A 20,180-nucleotide genomic window follows, 5' to 3' on the forward strand; every position below is an offset into this window, starting at 1 on the left:
TTGAACAGTTAAATACTAACATAAGATCCGGGTGAATGTGGTGTACATAACCAGCCATTCTCTTGCTGATGGGAGAAAAAAAAAAAATTCAATGTTTTCTTTTATGGAGATGAATGGAAGCTAATTTAATGGGTTCAACTGCATTTAAAACTATAGATGGATATCGATTAACAAATTAACATAATTGATATAGAGAAATGATGTTTGAAGTTAGAGAACTGCTACACTCACAGAAGATTTCCACCGAAATCTTCTACCGAAAGGCAAATGTTTTTTTTTTTTTTTTTTTGCTTTTTTTTCAATCATTTTTTTAAACACTTTAAATATTTTTAAAAAATATAAAAAAATCATAAATTCATTTAAAAACATTCCTTAATCACTAAGTAAAAATAAAAAAATAAAAAAAATAAAAAATATATTTTCGGTAGAAATTTTCGGTGGAAATCTTCTGGAGGAATAGCATTTTCCTTGAAGTTATAGTGTGTCAGCGCCTGACACTAGGGGTGATAAACGGTCCGGTTGGACCGAACGGACCGACCGTTTTGGTCCGGACCGACCGTTTTGGTCCGGACCGGACCGAGACTTAGATCGGTTTGGTTTGGTCCACATTTTAGAGGATCGAAAAGTTTTGGTCCGGTCCACGGTCTAGGGTTTTTTCAGACCGGACCGAATGAAAAATAAAATATATTTTATATATAATAATTGTACAATTAATAATATAAAATTTTAAATATATTATTAATACTTGTTAATATTCTATAAATTAACAATATTTTATATATATCTTCTTCTAACCTATCACTATTAACAATATAAAATTTTAAATATGTTATTAACACTTGTTAATATTCTATGAATTAACTAATATATAATATCAATTAGTTAATTATATAGTAATTATATAAATTAATAATATAATTTTCATCTAATTTATTATCATTGACCTTATAAAATATTTTTTTATTGAGTTTGTTACATAATCCATATTAATCAGTCACTTAATTTAATTTAGTATTTTAAATAATTTTTTTTACTAATTATTTAAAAAATAAAAAAATTAGGCCGGACCAACTGGACCGGTCCCTTTGGGTGTTCGGTCTGGTCCAGTCCGAAAAAATGATGGACCGAAAAATTGGGTCCATTGCCAGACCGGACCATTTGTACTCCTACTTGACGCGCCGTACATTCCTTTTGAAAAAATAGTAAATGTAAGATCTACATAAAAAAATTAATTTTTTAATAATAAATTTTATTCTTTTTTTTTAGAAGCAGTGCATGATGCATGCATACTCTACAACCGATAACTATATCTAACATTACAAATTGAGTCGGGTGAATATATTGATTTCAACCTTCAAATAATTTATGTACAAAGTAGTACAACCTTCAAACAAGTAGTACAACCAAACATACGGACCCTAAAGGATTCCACCCAATCTGGAATCCGATCCGTTAAATCAGTTAGAGGCCTTGCTTCACCCTCTCTTATCCTTCACTAAACCAAAGCAACTCTCCACCACTACTTCCTGAGTCCAACACAGTTACTTCCAAACTCTTTGAACTCTTCCGACAGAGCCATTAATTTCAAGCTCTGTCAATGGCACTACCAAGTCCTCAGTTGCAGAAATTCCTCTTGGCAAAGCTCCAAAACTACAGCAGGTCCAGCTTCAAGCCACCGAAGAAATTCACTAGTACCGCCAAACCAAGAAGTGGATGCTGCTCGGCTATTGCTATCGATGTGCCGTCAAGGCTAAGCGGTTTAGCCGGTGTTCGTTGGGGATTGACAACCCTGCAGGGTCTTCGGGAAGAGATGGAAGACGATGCTGTTGTCCGGTCTGATGGCCTTGATGGGTTCTCGTTTGCTGCAGTTTTTGATGGGCATGGTGGGTTTTCTTCAGTCAAGTTCCTCAGGTTAGGCCAAGTGGAAATGATATAGTTTGATCCAAGTGTGCAATTTTCTTAGAAGGGGAAAATAGAGTACTACTTTTTCTATGCTCGTTTCTTTGGTTTCGATTTAATTTATTTTGTGGGATACTGGGGTTACGGTAGCACTTATGTTAATAGGCGTGATGGGCTGCCATGCTTGTCTTTTTTTTTTTCTTGCTTTCTTCAATTGCATATTAAGCAAGTAATTGGATTTGCTTGGATTAGATTATATTGGAAACATGTACATGTATTTGTTTGCCGATTCTCCTGTGTATATTAGGAAGACTCAATCTCTATCCAAGTATCTCAAACTATTGACAGAATCATCTCTTCCCATAATTTAGTTTGCACAAAATCAGGGATTTATTATTTTAGGCAATTGTTACAATAGTATAGTTTCCTTATATGTAAATTTCCATTATTAGTTTCATTGTACGCTTATATATTTTGTAAAGCAGAACACAAAATCAATATACAGAATTATTCAAACACTTTTTCCCTCTTTCTTAACATGGTATCAGGCTAGGTTACGTTTTCTTGGCATCACCATGGATGAATCCTCCAACCCGTCTCTCCCTTCCCTCCCTTCCCCTTATCTTCTTCATCCCTCAGATTCACCCAGCTTAACCCTTGTCAATGGACTCCTAACCGGCGACAACTATCCCAAATGGCAAAAAGCCATGACCCGAGCCCTCAATGCCAAAAACAAACTCTGTTTTGTTGATGGCACTCTCAAAGCTCCTGAACCTAATACACCCGAGTACACCCGATGGAACCAAACAAAGGATATGGTTCTTACCTGGATCCTCAACTCCATCAGCCCCTCTCTTGCGAATTCTCTTGAATATCACACCAACCCACGTGATGTTTGGCTGGACCTTTCCTCTCGGTTTTGTCATGGCAATAATGCCAGAATCTACCAACTCAAACGGACTCTATCTTCCCTACATCAAACCACAAATTCCATTCATGATTACTATAACCAAATCAAACAAATTTGGGATGAACTTGGTCATCTCAAACAAAGCACTGACCTCACAGCTTTACAGCAGCAAGCCGATGATGAACAGGTGTTCCAGTTCCTCCTCGGTCTCAACGATTCCTTCGCCTCTCTTCGCACTCAAATCTTAGCCATGGATCCACTTCCACCGATCAGCAAAGTCTTCTCTATTTTGTTTCAAGAAGAGCAACAAAGGTTGCTCAACGTTAGACCCCCTCAATCGGAAATCATGGCCATGGCTGTTCGATCTAGTGGACGCCCAAAAAACCCTTTCAAGTGCACGGCTTGCGGCAAAGATGGTCATACCCGAGATCGTTGTTGGACTCTCGTCGGTTACCCTCCTGGACGAAACCCGCGACCCAAGACCCAGCCCTCCATTCTCGGACAGCCTCCGTCTAGCGTCAATCAGACCACTGCCGTTTCATCGGCTTCAAGCCCGGTTCCTGGTTTGTCACCGGAGCTCTACCAGAAGCTTCTCGGCTTGCTCGCGCCATCTTCTTCTCCGATTGAGTCATCTGTGAACTTCATTGGTAACCTCTTCTCCCCTCATCTTGATTTTCCTCTCAATCGGCGCCTCCATTGGGTGGTAGACAGTGGCGCGAGCCACCATATCTGCCACCACAAGGAAGCTTTCGCCGATCTCCAACCCCTTGCAACCCCCCATTCGATTCGGCTTCCCACGGGTCAAGATGTGCCTGCCGAGGGTCTCGGCACATGTGTTCTCTCCCCTTCTCTCATTCTCACTCAAGTTTATTTTGTTCCCCTCTTAACCTTCAATCTATTATCTGTTTCCCAAATTGCCCTTCACAATTCTTGCATTATTACTTTCTCTTCTAATAATTGCTTATTTCAGGACCCACAGTCGATGAAGCTGATTGGAGCGGGTGAACTCTGCAATGGGCTTTACGTGTACCGTCCCGACCCACCTGTGATTTTTGCTGCTCAATCTACTGCTAATAAGACCCTATGGCATCAACGTCTAGGTCATCCCTCCAGTTTTATTATTCCTAAAATTTTAGATTCTCCTTGTATTCTTTCTAATTGTGATGTTTGTGCTCGTTCTAAACATACAAGATTACCCTTTCCAATTTTTGCTAATAAAAGTGTTTTTGCTTTTAATCGTATTTTTTGTGATATTTGGGGCGGATATCATACTTCTTCCTTATCTGGAGCACATTATTTTCTCACAATAGTGGATGATTTTTCTCGCACCACTTGGATATATTTAATGCGTTTTAAATCTGAAGCCTACACTCATTTAACGCATTTTTTTGCTCTTGTCAAAAATCAGTTTAACACCAATGTTAAAATTATTAGAACTGATAATGGACAAGAATTTCTCTCTCATCAATTTCAAACTTATCTTCTTGACCACGGCATTATTCACGAACGTACTTGTGTTGAAACTCCTCAACAAAATGGTGTTGCGGAATGTAAACACCGGCACCTTCTTAATGTTGCTCGCAGTCTACGTTTTCAAGCACACTTACCCCTCCCTTTTTGGGGTGATTGTGTTCTTACTGCCGCCTACCTCATCAATCGCACTCCCAGCCGTACTCTTCAAAATAAATCACCTTTTGAGGTTCTCTTCAACAAAATACCCAACTACGATCACCTTCGTGTATTTGGGTGCCTCTGTTATGCTCAAACTCTTCGTACTCACCGTGATAAATTTTCTCCTCGTGCTACTAAATGTGTTTTCCTCGGCTACCCTAGCACTCACAAAGCCTACAAACTCTACAATTTTGATACACGGTCCATTTTCTACTCTCGTGACGTCACCTTTCATGAACAACAATTCCCTTTTCAGAATATTTCAGACTCCTCTTCTTCTTCATCTCAAATCATTCCTCTTCCAATTCCTGAACTCACTTTATCTACTTCTCAAACACCTCTAAATCCTCCTCAAACTCCAGCCTCTTCATCTTCACCTCCTCAAACTCCACCCTCATCACCCCCACCTCCACCTGTCTCTCGTCCTCGCCGCCATACTACCCGGCCTTCCTATCTCCATGATTACATATGTCCCACTTTACACACAGAGCCCACGGCGTCTTCACCTGCTACAACGACTTCAGGTACTGTTCATCCTCTGTCTGCTTTTCTTTCTTACTCTCGCTTTTCCCCCTCACATATTACTTATTTAAATGCTCTCACCTCTTGTGTTGAACCCTCATGCTACTCTGATGCTCTCAAACATTCTCATTGGCGCGAGGCAATGTCTACCGAGCTTCAGGCTCTAGAAGCTAACTCCACTTGGACTCTTGACCATCTTCCACCTGGTAAGAAACCCATTGGCTGTAAATGGGTTTTTAAAACCAAACTCAAAGCTGATGGATCCATTGAGAGATACAAAGCCCGACTGGTTGCCAAGGGCTACACTCAAGTTGAAGGACTTGACTACCATGAAACCTTTGCTCCGGTAGCCAAGATGACCACTGTCCGCTGCTTATTGGCCATTGCTGCTAACAAAAATTGGATCATTCATCAGCTTGATGTCAACAACGCCTTCTTGCACGGTGATCTTGATGAAGAAGTCTACATGATCCCACCTCCTGGCTATTGCACTCAGGGGGAGACCCGTGTTTGTCGCCTCAGAAAATCTCTATATGGCCTCAAGCAAGCCTCCCGCAATTGGTTTTTTAAACTAACTACTGTGCTTCTTGATGCAGGTTTTCGTCAATCTCAGGCTGATCATTCCTTATTCACTCTTATTACTCACACCAGCATCACTATTGTTCTTGTTTATGTTGACGATATCTTAGTTGCTGGCAATGATCTTCCCCAAATTGAGTTTTTCAAGAATCATCTCTTCACTCACTTCAAAACCAAGGATCTTGGCTCTCTGAAATTCTTTCTTGGTCTTGAAGTTGCTCGTTCTTCTGCAGGCATTTTTCTGAATCAGCGAAAATATGCTCTTGATATTCTTTCTGACAGTGGCCAACTTGGTGCCCGGACCGCCTCTTTTCCAATGGAACAACATTTGAAGCTTTCCAATGAAGATGGACCTCTACTTCCTGATCCTAGCATTTATCGTCGTCTAGTTGGTCGTCTCATTTACTTGACCATCACTCGACCTGACATTGTTTATGCCGTCAACATTCTTAGTCAGTTTATGCATGCTCCTCGTATTCCCCATATGACTGCTGCTACGCGTGTTCTCCGCTACATCAAAGGGAGCCCCGGCCAAGGCATTTTTTTCTCCTCTTCCAGTACCACTCAGGTTACAGCTTATACTGATTCTGATTGGGCCAGTTGCCCAACCACCCGTCGCTCCACCACAGGCTATTTCATCCAGCTCGGTACCAGTCCAATCTCGTGGCGCACAAAAAAACAGACTACTGTTGCTCGTTCTTCCGCCGAAGCTGAATACCGTGCTATGGCTGTCACAACCTGTGAACTCACCTGGCTAAAGCAACTCCTCACTGATCTTGGCATTCCTCATCCCGAGCCTTTCCATCTCTACTGTGATAATCAGTCTGCACTTCACATTGCTCACAATCCAGTGTTTCATGAACGTACCAAGCATATTGAGATCGATTGCCACATCATTCGCGACAAAATTCGCTCCGGCCTCATTAAAGCCATCCACACTTCTTCACATGAGCAAATTGCAGATATCTTCACCAAAGCTTTAGGACAAGATCTTTTCCACCATTTCTCATCCAAGTTGGGCATTACGAATCTTCATGCGCCAACTTGAGGGGGAGTATTGACAGAATCATCTCTTCCCATAATTTAGTTTGCACAAAATCAGGGATTTATTATTTTAGGCAATTGTTACAATAGTATAGTTTCCTTATATGTAAATTTCCATTATTAGTTTCATTGTACGCTTATATATTTTGTAAAGCAGAACACAAAATCAATATACAGAATTATTCAAACACTTTTTCCCTCTTTCTTAACACAAACCTTGAAAATGGTTTGTTTCTGATAGGTCATAACTGTTTTAGAAGTTGTAGAGTAAGAACTTTTTAAGCATCTGTTTTTCATTTCTGAACCTTTTTATTTTAAAGATATTGACTAACTCTCCAATAATCAATTTCGATGCCTTTTGATGCAACGTTATTCATGAATCCCAGTTTCATCAGTATTCTCAAGCTCAACGAACAGAATATTGGGTAGATCATGGAGACATTTTTTCCTATTCTGTACAGGGTTTGAAATATCTCCACTTGTTGCATGTATAAATCTTCATACACAATTAGGACGCATGGTATAATTTGTCGAGCTGAATCGATATTGTAACTCTTGCCTCTTGCTGATCCCTGAATATTATAAATAAATCTGGAATATAATTGAAACTATTAATTTATAATTAAGTTTTATTTGCAATAACCTATCTGGTCAACCACAGGGATGAGCTATATAAAGAATGTGTTGCAGCTTTACAAGGTGGGTTACTTCTGAGTGGAAGGGATTTCGAAACCATTAGAGAAGCATTGCAAGAGGCGTTTGTAAAGGCTGATACAAAGCTATTGAAATGGTAGGCTAATATATGCCTTATGCAAAAATCTGTCTTGGTCATCCTATATATGATCTCAATATGATTGTATATTCTTTATTATTGCATTTACAGTTTGGATGGTGCTTCATTTTGTATAGGCTTGATGAAATGTCTGGCGACGAAGATGAATCTGGAGCAACAGCGACTGTTATGTTGATTGGAAATGATATGCTGTTTATTTCACATGTTGGTGACTCATGTGTGGTATGTATCCAATCCTAGCACATTCCTTTTGTAGGCTGCAGACCTCATGGTTGTTTTCTATATTTTTCTTAGGGAAATGTATTGTTATTTTTTCTTCAATTACACTTAGTTTAGTTTTTCCGATAAGATATAGTGGAAAGAAAAGGAAATCCAACAGAAAAGGAGGAAAAAAAAAGGAAGAGTATTCTCGTCGAGTATGGTCGGGATAGAGCCTTTACTCCCATTAAAACTTTTAGGAATAAGATTGAGCTAGTGAAACTAGAGGTCAGAGAATTTTAACGATCTTTCATGTTTTCTTAGCCAACTTGTTGGTGCAGGTCCTATCTCGCTCTGGAAGAGCAGAAATCTTAACCAATCCTCATCGACCATATGGAAGCAACAAGGTCTCACTTCAAGAAATCAGAAGAGTTAGAGAAGCAGGTGGATGGGTGTGTTTTTCTATTCATTTTCTTCCCTGAAAAAAAAAAACCTGAAACCACCATGCAAATGTGAAAATCCATTTTGCCTTAATAGCCAATTTGGTAGATGCATTGAATTGGCATTATCACTGCTTTTGCCTCATTTCAGGAATAGAGGTTAAAAAAATGCTCTTCTTTGAATATATATATATTTATATATATATATATATATATATATGGCTGTATATCTCTGCTCAACGGTACTAGGAAGTTGGAGTATTGTCTGAATTTTAGTCAACGTTTAGGCTATCTTCTTTCCATTCAGGAGTGAATCTTCCCTTCAATTCTTGTTTGATGTTGGTTTTGATTCAATTGGCATATTGGCATGGTTTTTATTGTTTTCATATTTTTGTAATTAAAACTTCATATCTTCAATTCTAAAGGTTATTAATCAAAACTCCTGCATTTCTTTGGAGCTCTTATATAATCCATATTATGTGTCTCATGAAAAGTTTTCTTATGGGGTCTACAGATTGTAAACGGAAGGATTTGTGGAGACATTGCTGTAGCTCGTGCTTTTGGAGACATGCGGTTTAAGACAAAGAAAAATGAGTTGGTCTTTTGCACCCTCTTACTTCTAATCTAAATTTAAAGCACTGATTTGGAGTAACTTTTAAATGCATGGTCTGCTACTATATGCATCTGCTGATGGTTTTCTCTGTTTTCGCACATGAAAAGGATGCTAAAGAAGGGAGTAGTAGAAGGGAGATGGTCTGAAAAATTTGCTTCTCGGTTGGTACTCTTATATATTTCTTGTTTGGTTGGTTTTTCATTCATATACATATACTCCCGATTAACTTATTGTAGTTGTTAGTTTTGCTTTCATGTTATGGTTGATTTCACCTCCATCACGAAGTTCACACTTTTTGATTCATGTCCAATGAATGGATCAAATTAAACAAAAAATTTAATCTGTTGTCAACTATCCAATAAACTATATGGCCATATTTAGCTGCAAATTCTATGTCATTAGGTTATCATTTGAGTGTTCTATAGGCTTGAATATGTGCTCGAGAACTGCCAATTGAATGTTTGAGAACTTGAGATCTCAACATGTGTGTGCTTGTGTGCGAGTTTCTGTGTTTATGATGGAATGGATGGATATGGAACCATTTGCTTATTGAATATTTGATATGTTATGCCCCTTATATTGACCACCATCGGAAATTTTGAGAAGATTTGGACCTCTATTTTCTCATTCTAAATATACAATTCAAACTTGTAACAATTGATGCCATACTGGTTTATGAAGGGAAGATTGGTTGTTATCTCATGAGAGGAAGCTTTACTAGATTTCTGGCATAATCTTAAAGTAACATGAATTATGTATACAGTGATAGTATTATAGCAGTTTGTGCATCCAAGATCTTTTAAAGGACTGTTCTGATAGTGAAAACATTTACTTTGTACCAGTGTACAATTCAACGCAGACTTGGTTACTGCATCTCCAGATGTTTATCAAGTAGCTCTTGGGTCGGATGCAGAATTTGTACTGTTAGCATCAGATGGCCTATGGGATTACATGAACAGCTCAGATGCAGTCACTTTTGTTAGGAATCAACTTCGACAACATGGAGATGTTCAGGTATGTATCACACCTTGTTTTAACATTTTGGTCCCATAAATTTGTTATGACCTGGAACCCAGCTTAAAGTTTTGTATTCTGTCCTTTCATTGCTATTTTAATTGTGTGCTGTGTTAAGTTTCATGTTGTTCTGATTTCAGCTTGCTAGCAAAGCACTTGCAGAAGCAGTTCTGGTATGAATTACATGGACCTATAGTTTTATTACGCACAGACTGTCATATATTTTTCTTGGGAAGTTCTAATGACCGACTTGCATATGCCCTGCAGGACCGACGATCACAAGATAATGTCAGCATTATCATTGCTGATTTAGGGTATGCGCCTGCTTATTCATTTATTTAACTTGTATACTTCAATGGTGAGGCCAAGTAGATAATAGAATAGCTCTGATTAAACCGATGAGAGAAAATAATACATCATTAGAATGAAAATAAGCTCAAGATTCACAGTTAAGTATTCTTTTCCAGCTGGAAGTTAAATTGTCCACAAGCTAGAGTTTAAACAAAGGGTTAAAATTTTGAGTAATGCTACATACAGTCGTGGAGTGCGCAAACACCCTGCAGTTGCTTTGAAAAAGAGTGGGGTCTACTATTAAAAAAATTAATTTTTTTCATGTGAGTCTCGTATTTATTCACTTTTTTTAAAGTGATTGCGTAGCGCTTGTGTACTCACGACTGCAACTATCATTTCTCTAAAACTTTTATCACCACCTGTTATGCTTGTAATCTTTTTGTGTCTATTCACTTCTTCTGGCTAATTTTTGTGGACCTTTCTCATTTTTCCTTGGTTCTTCGAACTTGTGCATAGGCGGACAGACTGGCAAACTTTGCCACTTCAGCAACAAAATTTTTTATATGAATTGGGCCAAGCTTTTGCTACAATTGGTATTGTGTCAGTTGGAGTTTGGATGTCATCTCAGCTGTCTTTATAAATTTGAACCTCCGGCAGTGTATACAAATCAATATAGATTGCCACATTCTCTGTATTATATATTATTGTACATGTCTCAAATAATGTTGGCTTAGGAAACTTAGAATAATCTTAAAGAGTACCATGAACTTTGCTGCATCATATTTCATTTTCTGAAGTTTGGTGACTACTTAATCACTGCAACATACACGCACAGAATACTGAAAGCGTTTGATGGAAAATACATTCTAATAGTGATGGCGGCACCTATGATCAGGATTCATGATGTAATGACTGACTGTTTTTTCCTGTTGTGTAAAGCATGCCAAGAAAACATGTTCTTACTTCAATAGAACGAGGTGATCGATCAGGTTCAATAATCTGACTTGTCCTGTTATAACTTCTCACCTGATTGGACGAACATGTTAATTCTGAGATGCATTGGTGTTAAGCCAATAGGAGAGCTATAAGATCCATGTGAAGATTATGAAATTATGCAATCTCCAAAATAATCAGTGCAGTAAACGAACGAAAACATGGGAATCATGAGATATTGGGAAGTGAAAATCCTTCGAAGTATATACTCTTCAAAGGCAAAATCACTCTAGAAGAGTGAACTAAGAGAAAGCCAATCCATCAAATGAACTTAGTTGTACAAATAGTTCCTCTTACAACCCCTTGTAATTAGGAATTCCCTTTGTGTAAGACAAGCGACTTAATTACCTTCTGCCGCAACAGCTCTATAACCTTTAGGCAATTTTGCAATCTTGAATTCTACTCCCAAAACTTCAGTGGCTTTTCTTGGATATTGAAGAATAGAACTCTTATGTTACTTAACAAAACTCTAGGAGAGCATTCTCAATAATCTCTCTCTCAAAAAAACAAAAAAAAACATTTCTCACAGATTTTGATCTCATCTTACATCCTAATTAAGATACTCTTTAAGTTCTAAGAATCAGATTGATCATCACTAAATATAAAATTTAGAGCTTTTTTCTTGGTTCTAAGATAAGTTTGAAATTTTGCCCAAATGTGTCCAAAACTTGAACACTTATGATGTTGAACTCTTTGAAAGTCTTGTCCTTCTCTTTATTCCTAGGGTGGCTCTTTGATAATCACCCTTGAATTCTCCATTAAACTTGAACGATTTGTCTCTCAAATTCACGCTTCCCATGGTTTGAAAAATTTCAACCTTTTAACTAATGAGGTAAAGCCCTCATCCCTAAAACCTTCCTCATTTGAGAAGTAATTATTTGTGTCTTATATATTATATTTCAAAGCTAGCTAGAGAGTACTTTTTTTTTTTTTGTCTTTGTCAAATAAAGCTCATATATTATATTATTTCTAAAGAGAACCAACAAATTTTTAACTTTTTCAACTCTCATGGTGTCAAGGTCCATACTTTCCTCATTAGCTATGACCTTGGGGCTTGAAACACTCTGGTAAAGACCTTCTGATTTTCTATGCAATCTTACAACCTGAAATTTTCTCATCCAGTGTTAAAACATATCATTGAGCTAAGCATAAAATTTTCTTTTTTCATCTTAAGAAAGGCTACGTTTGGATGTTGAGCTTAGCTGAGTTGATCTGAGTTCTTTATGAATAGTAGTGAGTTGAGATGATTGAGTGAGTTTTGTGAAACCCACTTAAGATGAGTTTAAAATGTATTTGGATGTTAGGATGAGTTTAGAAATATTAATGGGAAGTTGTAAAATTATTGGGACCCACCATAAATATCTACTGTTTACTGACATTATTGTCTCCCCACAGTGCGCCAAACCTGCAAAAAAAAAAAAAAAAAGAGTTTTCTACACTTCATTCTGGCGCAAGCATTAAGGAACAAATGTCATACTGTGAGTTTGAGTTGTGGAGTCCAACAACACATGTCAATGAGTAATGCACTTGAAATGCACTGATGTCAATTGTCAACTTATGTCTGGGGAACCATAAAGTCCCTTTTGGTAGTTGCCGGCGCTATTTACGTGGGGTCCAGTCAACGAGTTCAAGTTGAACTGCACTAATTTGTGTGTTTGGATGTCCAAAGCAGCTTAAAAGTGAAATGCACTCAGCTGCTTTCAACATCCAAACGCAGCTAATCTCTTCGAATATAGAAGTCAATAACTAAGGTTTTGAATATTACATCTCAACAACAATAAAGACATATAAAACTATATACTTATAGAATTCGAAAATAGAATTTATTCGTGTTATATGGATTTTTGCAATTGACCAGTTTATTAATCATATCTTATCGAGTCAATCCGTTTTATCTAGCCAAATCCATATATATAAAACCCAAATCCGCTTATTATATGTTGTGTTCGTATTGGACTCACTGATTATGTCATATATTGCCGGCCAACCCCTACCGATCGAGCTTGTTACAGTCCAAATTTTCTGACTTTTCACTGAGGTCTGTTTTATTATTGTAAAATTTTTATGAAATACAAAATTTTAGCATTTTGAATTAGCTTTCCAACACCATCGATCAAGTTCATGCATTGATCATATGATTGTTTTACTTTAACTAGGTCAGTACGTACTATATATAGAAGGATTATGCCCAGATTCCATGTACTATTAATAATTGAATCGAGCATAGGGAAACAACAGTACTTAGTCTATATTATATATAAAGATTGATTTTGTTATTAAAGTCTTAACTGTTTGACACCGATCGATGTTGCCAACCAGAAGAACTAGCACCATGCATGTCTTGTCTACGCAAAAGATTAATACAAGATGGTATTTCCTTATTCCATCTAAAATCAAGATAAGTTGAACCAACCAGTGTTGACCAAATGACAACAGAACATGATAATTTCACTAAAGGAAAAGAAAAGACAAAGCAAAAAAAGAGAGATCACTTGGTAGAGAGTCATGAATTAGTGGAAGGAGAACTTGGATTTTAGCAGAAGATCAAATAATACACTTTCTCTGAGAATTCATATTAATCAAGCAGAAGTTAAAAAATAAAAAATGTCAGAAAGCTGTCCGCTCAAATTTTTAAGGCAATTAATTACATATATATATATATACACACACACACACACACACACACATATGAGATGCATACGTACAATATTTAGTCATCACTATCATGAAGAAAAATTCACGAAAGTTCCATCCATGATTTTGCATTGACTTATATATAAGTACTACAAAGTTGATCAAAAACATGAGGAGTACTCCAAGCTGGTAAAGATCGATGGAGGTTTCTATTAAGCATAATTTGCTATCGTCAGCCTTAGTACTGTATTAATGGTGAAGTTGAATGGTACCAGATTATGAATTTCTTAATTCCAATACACAATCATGAATAGGAGAAGAAGAATTAAGGGTGGAAAGAAAAAGGAATTAGTCGGCAGTACTGATCAAGAGCACTACTAGCCTCTAATGATCAAATGATCAGTCTCACACAGCTATTTCATGAGAAATTTGGTGCTTATAACAGCCATTGATATAATTTCTGAAAGTGTATATATAGTTTTTGGTGGGGGATAGTTTTATTTCTCTGTTGGTAGGATTGGTTGTTTTGTTAGAATGTTTTCGTCCGTCATAAGTGAGGGGTAATAAAGTTATATAGAGGCTCCGCCCTCATTTTAAAAAAAAATAAAAATAAAATAACAGATAAAGACAATATTTAAGGTCTTCGAATTGCAAAAGTCTTAGGAAGTGGTTTTATTTTAGTATATTATTCTTCTCGTGTCTGTATACATGATGAGTTGGAAACAACCATTAGCTAGAGAGAATTTTACATATATATATATATATGTATATATATTGGTTCAAGCTGTAAATTCTGACCATCAAATTGGAAGAATAGATCAGTAAAAAATGGTTTCAATGAAGTGGATTGAACTAGCTAGCTAGCTTGCCAAAGGATATTGCTTTTATTGGTTGGGCCCCTCACCTTCATTATCTCTTGGGCACTAATGATGTCAGCGTTGTATAGACACTACAATCAGGTGCTAATCAAGGATGTATTTTTTAGCATTTAATGTTGGTGAAATCCATATTAAAATAAAAGCAAATGGCTTGTCAAGATCGAGGACATGAAAATCATTGCACAAAAAGCAATTTTTGGACAGTGACAACAACGATCGAGTAGTACTACTCCGTCCAGAAAGTGCCAACAACCATGCACATACATGAGTGAGTCTTCTGATCTTTTTGCTGTTACAGCATATTTAGGCAAATTAAGTTCACAATTTGAAAGATTCATCATGTGGACCTTGACCACCCCCGAGAAAAAACAGAAGAAATATGGAAAGAAAAAAAACATAAGAAGAAGAAAAAGAAGAAGAAATGGAAGAGCATTGTATATGCCTTTTCGTCATGTAATCATATCTTGACCTTGCATATAGTATTTTAGTTACAAAATCTCCAGCCACACGTTTTTAATCCTGGTCGGTTCTACTGCATGTACTACAGCTGCTTTAGAGCATTTTCTGGGAAATTAAGCGTATTAAAAGATCATGATCTATTGATGATCAGCATGGCCTTTAATTTGCTTGCAGCTCAGCAGCTGGTTCAGTAAATTCAGTACTCTTCAAAGATTGGTCAACCAGTAAACGTCTGCATTGTTTTGGATCCAAGCGAATGAATTAATATAATTTATACCCGTGTTTCTGTATTGGCTTATATCTGCTCGATCGTACGAGAGGATCTTCTATTTATTAATCTTTCTGGTATCAAATATTCAAATTAGCAGTAGCAGAAACTGATAATTTTATTCATACTTCATATGTAAATATAGATCATCATAGATATCCAGGACATGCAAGCAACAGCAGCAGATCGAACTGCTTACACAGGAAAGGAAACATGATCTGATAACATATATATATAGGCTCTCTTACTATACCCACAACTAGGGTTATACATCTCATAATAATTAGCTAGGATATTGCTTCTCAACACACACACGTACATATGATCATCGCAGCCTCAATCTTCCCAGACTAGGAATGGTCTATTATATATATATATATATATATATATATATATATATATGATAATATAGAGTAAAGGTCCCGGAATTAATGTAGTTAAGGGTTCCTGCTACCTCCAGGTCTATTCTTCCTAGGATTAGGTTCATGCTTGGGATTAGGTCCTGCATCATCATAATCCAGCAGCGAATCAAGCTTTTGAAGCTTCCTCGAGTGGTAGTAGTACTTCATGATCATTCGATTACCATCCTTTACAAACAAATATCATTTATTATTAGCAAAAAAGAATTAGTATATATAAATATATATATATATATATCATATATATATGTTACCTTCCAAACCACATATATATAGGATGATAATAAAATCAGTAATATATAAAAAGTAACGTAACCATAAATTATTGCATTATTTGTGCATGATCAGCAATATTACAATATAAACGACGTTAAACAAGAAGTCGATCATCTTCATATCTAGCCTCCTATGTATACATACATACATATATATATATATATTTTAAAATTAACTAGATCATGGGGCTATGTACCTTGTAAAGTGAGTGATGATTGGGATTCATGCGATCCTTGAAGCCTTCAACCATACGGCCTGCAAGAAATGTGAGCATTCGTGAAACTTCTCAAGTAAAAAAATAAAAATAAAAATAGAATAAATTGGAAAGAGCAAGGGATCTATCATTTGTAAATATGTGTATTGAGAACTTTAATTCTCACCAGATAAGGGAATGAGTATGAGGAGAAGAAGAACAAGAGTCTTGATTTTAAGAGCCATGGCTAGCCGATCTTCTTCTTGATCTTCTGGTTAAGCTTTTGAGACAAAGAAGGTGAGCACTGGCTTAAGCGGGGAAGACTGTGGGAGGGGAGGGTCTGCTTTTATGCTTGCTGCTGGGTGGACAGAAAATGTGGCATCACGGAGAGAGAAAGAGAGGTGTTATTGTCATTGTGCAACCCCCACCGAATAGCAACAGCATCATGATGATGGGATGCATTAATATTGATCTTGGCCACAACCCTAAAGTCAACTGCACTATTTCATTTTTTGTATATAAAAAAGAAGAGTTTGTATGCATGTGGACACTGTACGTACACATGAATTCCTTGCATGGCTTAAATTCTAACACCAGTTTCAGCTTGGCTTTTTGTGGGTATTTGCCGCCTTTAATTTACTTGCATACACACGTACATACATATCTATAGTACAATCTTCTTTTCTTTTCTGATCGATCTCCAGTACCCTCCTAGCTAGCTAGATGCATCTCATGCATATATATATATATATATATATATATAGAGTAATGTTATATATAATCATAAAATGCATAAATACTGTGCAGTCTCTTTGAAAAAAAGTAGGATCTACTTATAAAAAATTAATTTTTTTTTCATGTGAATCTCATATTTATTTACTTTTTTCAAAACGACTGTACGACGCTTGCCCATTCACGATTGTAAGTATCATTTCTCATATATATATATATATATAATATATATAGAACTCTAGCTCATTAATTACTTATGGTCTTGTGATCAACTTGGATACTTTAATATATACTGGATCAAAATAAATTTTTAATGCTTAAGGGCGATATATATCGCAGAAAAGACAACAAACTATTCGAAATTTTAAAATTCTAAATTCTCTAATATTTATGACATGATCTTTGAAATTATTTTAATTTTATACTTGACTCAATAGAAGCATGCATGCAAAACTCCTTTTAAACTCATGTACATAATGTTGTGATTAATTAATTCTCATTTAATAATAGTAGCAGATGATGTTGATCATCAGTACCACTGCACAGAGAGAGAGATGATTAATAAAGCTTCATGATGTTTTGAAAAATATTTTGTGTATTAATTAATAGATATGTATGAGGTATTAATGCTGAGGCATTAATTTTTTGAGGAATATTATGTATCAATACTATTTATTCTCACATCTTATATTTATAGTTTTTTTATAGGGTAAGAGAGTATTTTTTATTGTGTAGGATGATAAATATTAATGATTGATAAGAATTTTTTTTAATTATTTTGAATATGAATTACCACTACCTAGGAAAAATAATATATATAATTATTTTTTTCCAATTTCTATATAAATTAAATAACGTACAGTACTACTTTAATAAAGCATATGATCTTTCTGAAGAGCTCCGTGGTACAAAACAGCACTTCAATTAATATTGTGTGGTGCTAGCTTTTGGCCCTCATCATGATCATCTTTCGGCTTTTATCACTTTCTAAGTCAATAGATGGAGACAAACATGAAGAGATCAGTGGGCTACAGACGAAATCAAATACAAAAGCATTAGGAGGATTGAGTGTTGGGAACCATTATAGTGTGTCATTAGCTAGCACTAGCTAGCCAAAGGGGGGACATCCATGCATGAACTCAACACTTTAAACTCCTGGCCAACACCATTAATTTTCTTTAAATACATGTATCTTAATTAAAGAGTAATGCTACAAACACGAACGAAAATGCACATACATCATGAGTCAGAGAAGGCAAAATTTTGTTAACTTTTTTTGCTTTATTTTGCAATGTCGATCGGTGCATTTTTATCTGCATTTCTATCATTTTTGTTAATTAAAACAAAAATCTCTTTAAAATCGTCGTAAAGAGTAAGGTTGAGTTTAGATACACAAATTTACTTATTTTATAATTATAACTATCTTAAATTCTCATATAAAAATATAATAAATAATTTAATTTTTTTAAATATTAAAATAAAAATAATATTAAAAAATTATATCTAATAATATTTTATTTAATTATTATTTAAAATAATATCTCATCCCAAATGAACTTCTATCAAACCCAACCAAAATTAAAGTGTCTCCTTCTCGAACATCGATCATAGAATCTCATATGATATATATCAGCTAAGTACACTTATCGGTCAGTATAAAATATTATAATATATATATATACATATATTGTACGAATAATAAACTAATTTATTACTAAAAATAATCCTCGTTTTTTGGCAACGTTGTTGTCGAAAGGAGTCAGAGGATAAGTGCACTGAGATCGATAGCAGCATTTTTAAAGTCACTAAAAGACTGTTGATCAGAGTGGTGGGAGCTGTTCATTTAGGAAGCTTACTGCAATATTGATATCATTTTTAGTTTTCTGATCACTTCCCTCTCTGGATCTGACCAATCATTCCTGTTTTTTGTTGTTGTTCAGATTTTTCACTGTAGACGAAGGGACGAATCAACAAGAAATGAAGCTACAGTACAAAGAGTGATAGTTAGATCAGCTAGCAGCATTTCAGGAATTGGGAATTAAGGGAGGAGGGAAAACGTACAACAAATATAGCAAAAATAAAATGAGTAGTGAATCTAGTGATAGGCTCCAGCAATGACTGTCGGATGTGTAGTACAAATTTTTTTATTTTTTATTTTTTTAATATATTAAAATATTTTTTTATATTAATATATTAAAATTCATTTTTCTTAATTATTAAATAAAAAAATTAAAAAAAATTAAATATATAAACTGTAGAGAACAAATTCAAACGACATATAGCATTTCCCACAGCAAAAAAACATATGATCCAACTCCACTGGTTTGCTACACATGTAAGGTGCATGCATGGCTGTCATATCATAAAGCGTCACACCACTTTCTCCCTAACACTTTCAAACTAAAATGTACAGTACTAACTGTGCATGCCATTGCCATTTTCTTCCCTTAATTTTCTCCAAAATTAAAAAAAAGTTAAAAAAGCTTACGACGGCCAATATATATATATATATATATATATATATATATATATATATATATATATCAAGGTGGCTTTTCGGGGAACAACACACCTAGGTAGCCTTAGTACGTACTTCATTTGTCTTTTTGCAGGAAACTAATTATCTTGTTCACAACCCACTTTTCCCACCCTCGGCTGCTTCTTCTGTTTTAGTTAAATTTTATGAACAGAACTTGTTATAAATATTTTACCTAATTGGTCTATATAGATCATAAATTATATATTGTACAGTTTTCAAATATAAAATTTAGATAACATCTATAAGATCCATTAGCTGTGATTAATAAAGTAACATAACTGAACTCATGTTGACACAATATCTTTAAAAGTCTATAATTTTAGTTTGATTATGAGCATTAAAGTGATTCGAGTTCAATTCATATATAAGGACTCAAGTACTTTTATTATTATATGATGAACAAAATTGAAATTCAAGCACTATATATATGGTTATGGTCTTCACATCATATATATGGTTATGGTCTCCACTCTAGATTTATATATTGTTGACTCTATGTATCCCATCACAATGAGTTTTTTTATGGAGTAAATATAGGACGTAAAAGATCGGATCGCTACGCTCTTTCCTCCAATGGCTACAAATACGCTCTTTCTACCAAATTTCTACAACGGTTTGGTATGTGATCTTGAAACATTCAGATTCTCCAAATTCAATAGTTGGTATTAGAGCCTCTTTGTCAAACCGTTGTGGAAATACATCTTCCATTTGTAGCAATATGGAATCTATATTTTATCCATGTACTATTTTTTGTCCATTTAGTTTTGGCTATAGTGTTTTGGGTGAAAGGGGTGGGTGGAGAGTTTTTTCTTGGG

General features: G+C 35.5%; 2 protein-coding genes across 2 annotated transcripts; one reads left to right on the top strand and one right to left on the bottom strand.

Annotated features, from left to right (window-relative positions):
* Positions 1 to 1,425: 1,425 nt before the first annotated feature.
* Positions 1,426 to 10,770, top strand: LOC108994067 (protein phosphatase 2C 57). Its single transcript, XM_018969152.2, has 10 exons — positions 1,426 to 1,911; positions 7,287 to 7,415; positions 7,535 to 7,640; positions 7,958 to 8,068; positions 8,571 to 8,650; positions 8,777 to 8,830; positions 9,512 to 9,683; positions 9,824 to 9,856; positions 9,951 to 9,997; positions 10,491 to 10,770. Exons 1-10 carry the CDS (start codon positions 1,598 to 1,600, stop codon positions 10,612 to 10,614), a joined length of 1,170 nt encoding a protein of 389 aa, XP_018824697.1. The 5' UTR covers positions 1,426 to 1,597; the 3' UTR covers positions 10,615 to 10,770.
* Positions 10,771 to 15,314: 4,544 nt separating this feature from the next.
* Positions 15,315 to 16,403, bottom strand: LOC108994016. The gene is made up of 3 exons (XM_018969086.2): positions 16,282 to 16,403; positions 16,098 to 16,156; positions 15,315 to 15,793 (listed from the first exon to the last, which is right to left on the bottom strand). Exons 1-3 carry the CDS (start codon positions 16,337 to 16,339, stop codon positions 15,644 to 15,646), a joined length of 267 nt encoding a protein of 88 aa, XP_018824631.1. The 5' UTR covers positions 16,340 to 16,403; the 3' UTR covers positions 15,315 to 15,643.
* Positions 16,404 to 20,180: the final 3,777 nt, after the last annotated feature.

Source organism: Juglans regia, chromosome 13 (genome assembly GCF_001411555.2).
Source record: "Juglans regia cultivar Chandler chromosome 13, Walnut 2.0, whole genome shotgun sequence".
Taxonomy (NCBI): domain Eukaryota; kingdom Viridiplantae; phylum Streptophyta; class Magnoliopsida; order Fagales; family Juglandaceae; genus Juglans; species Juglans regia.

Coding starts and splice junctions, on each gene's coding strand:
- LOC108994067 (XM_018969152.2), top strand. CDS start 1,598: ATGGCACTACCAAGTCCTCAGTTGCAGAAATTCCTCTTGGCAAAGCTC. Junction 7,416..7,534: donor GATACAAAGCTATTGAAATG/GTAGGCTAATAT, acceptor CATTTTGTATAG/GCTTGATGAAATGTCTGGCG. Junction 9,998..10,490: donor ATTATCATTGCTGATTTAGG/GTATGCGCCTGC, acceptor ACTTGTGCATAG/GCGGACAGACTGGCAAACTT.
- LOC108994016 (XM_018969086.2), bottom strand. CDS start 16,339: ATGGCTCTTAAAATCAAGACTCTTGTTCTTCTTCTCCTCATACTCATT. Junction 16,157..16,281: donor CATACTCATTCCCTTATCTG/GTGAGAATTAAA, acceptor CATTTCTTGCAG/GCCGTATGGTTGAAGGCTTC. Junction 15,794..16,097: donor ATCATCACTCACTTTACAAG/GTACATAGCCCC, acceptor TTGTTTGTAAAG/GATGGTAATCGAATGATCAT.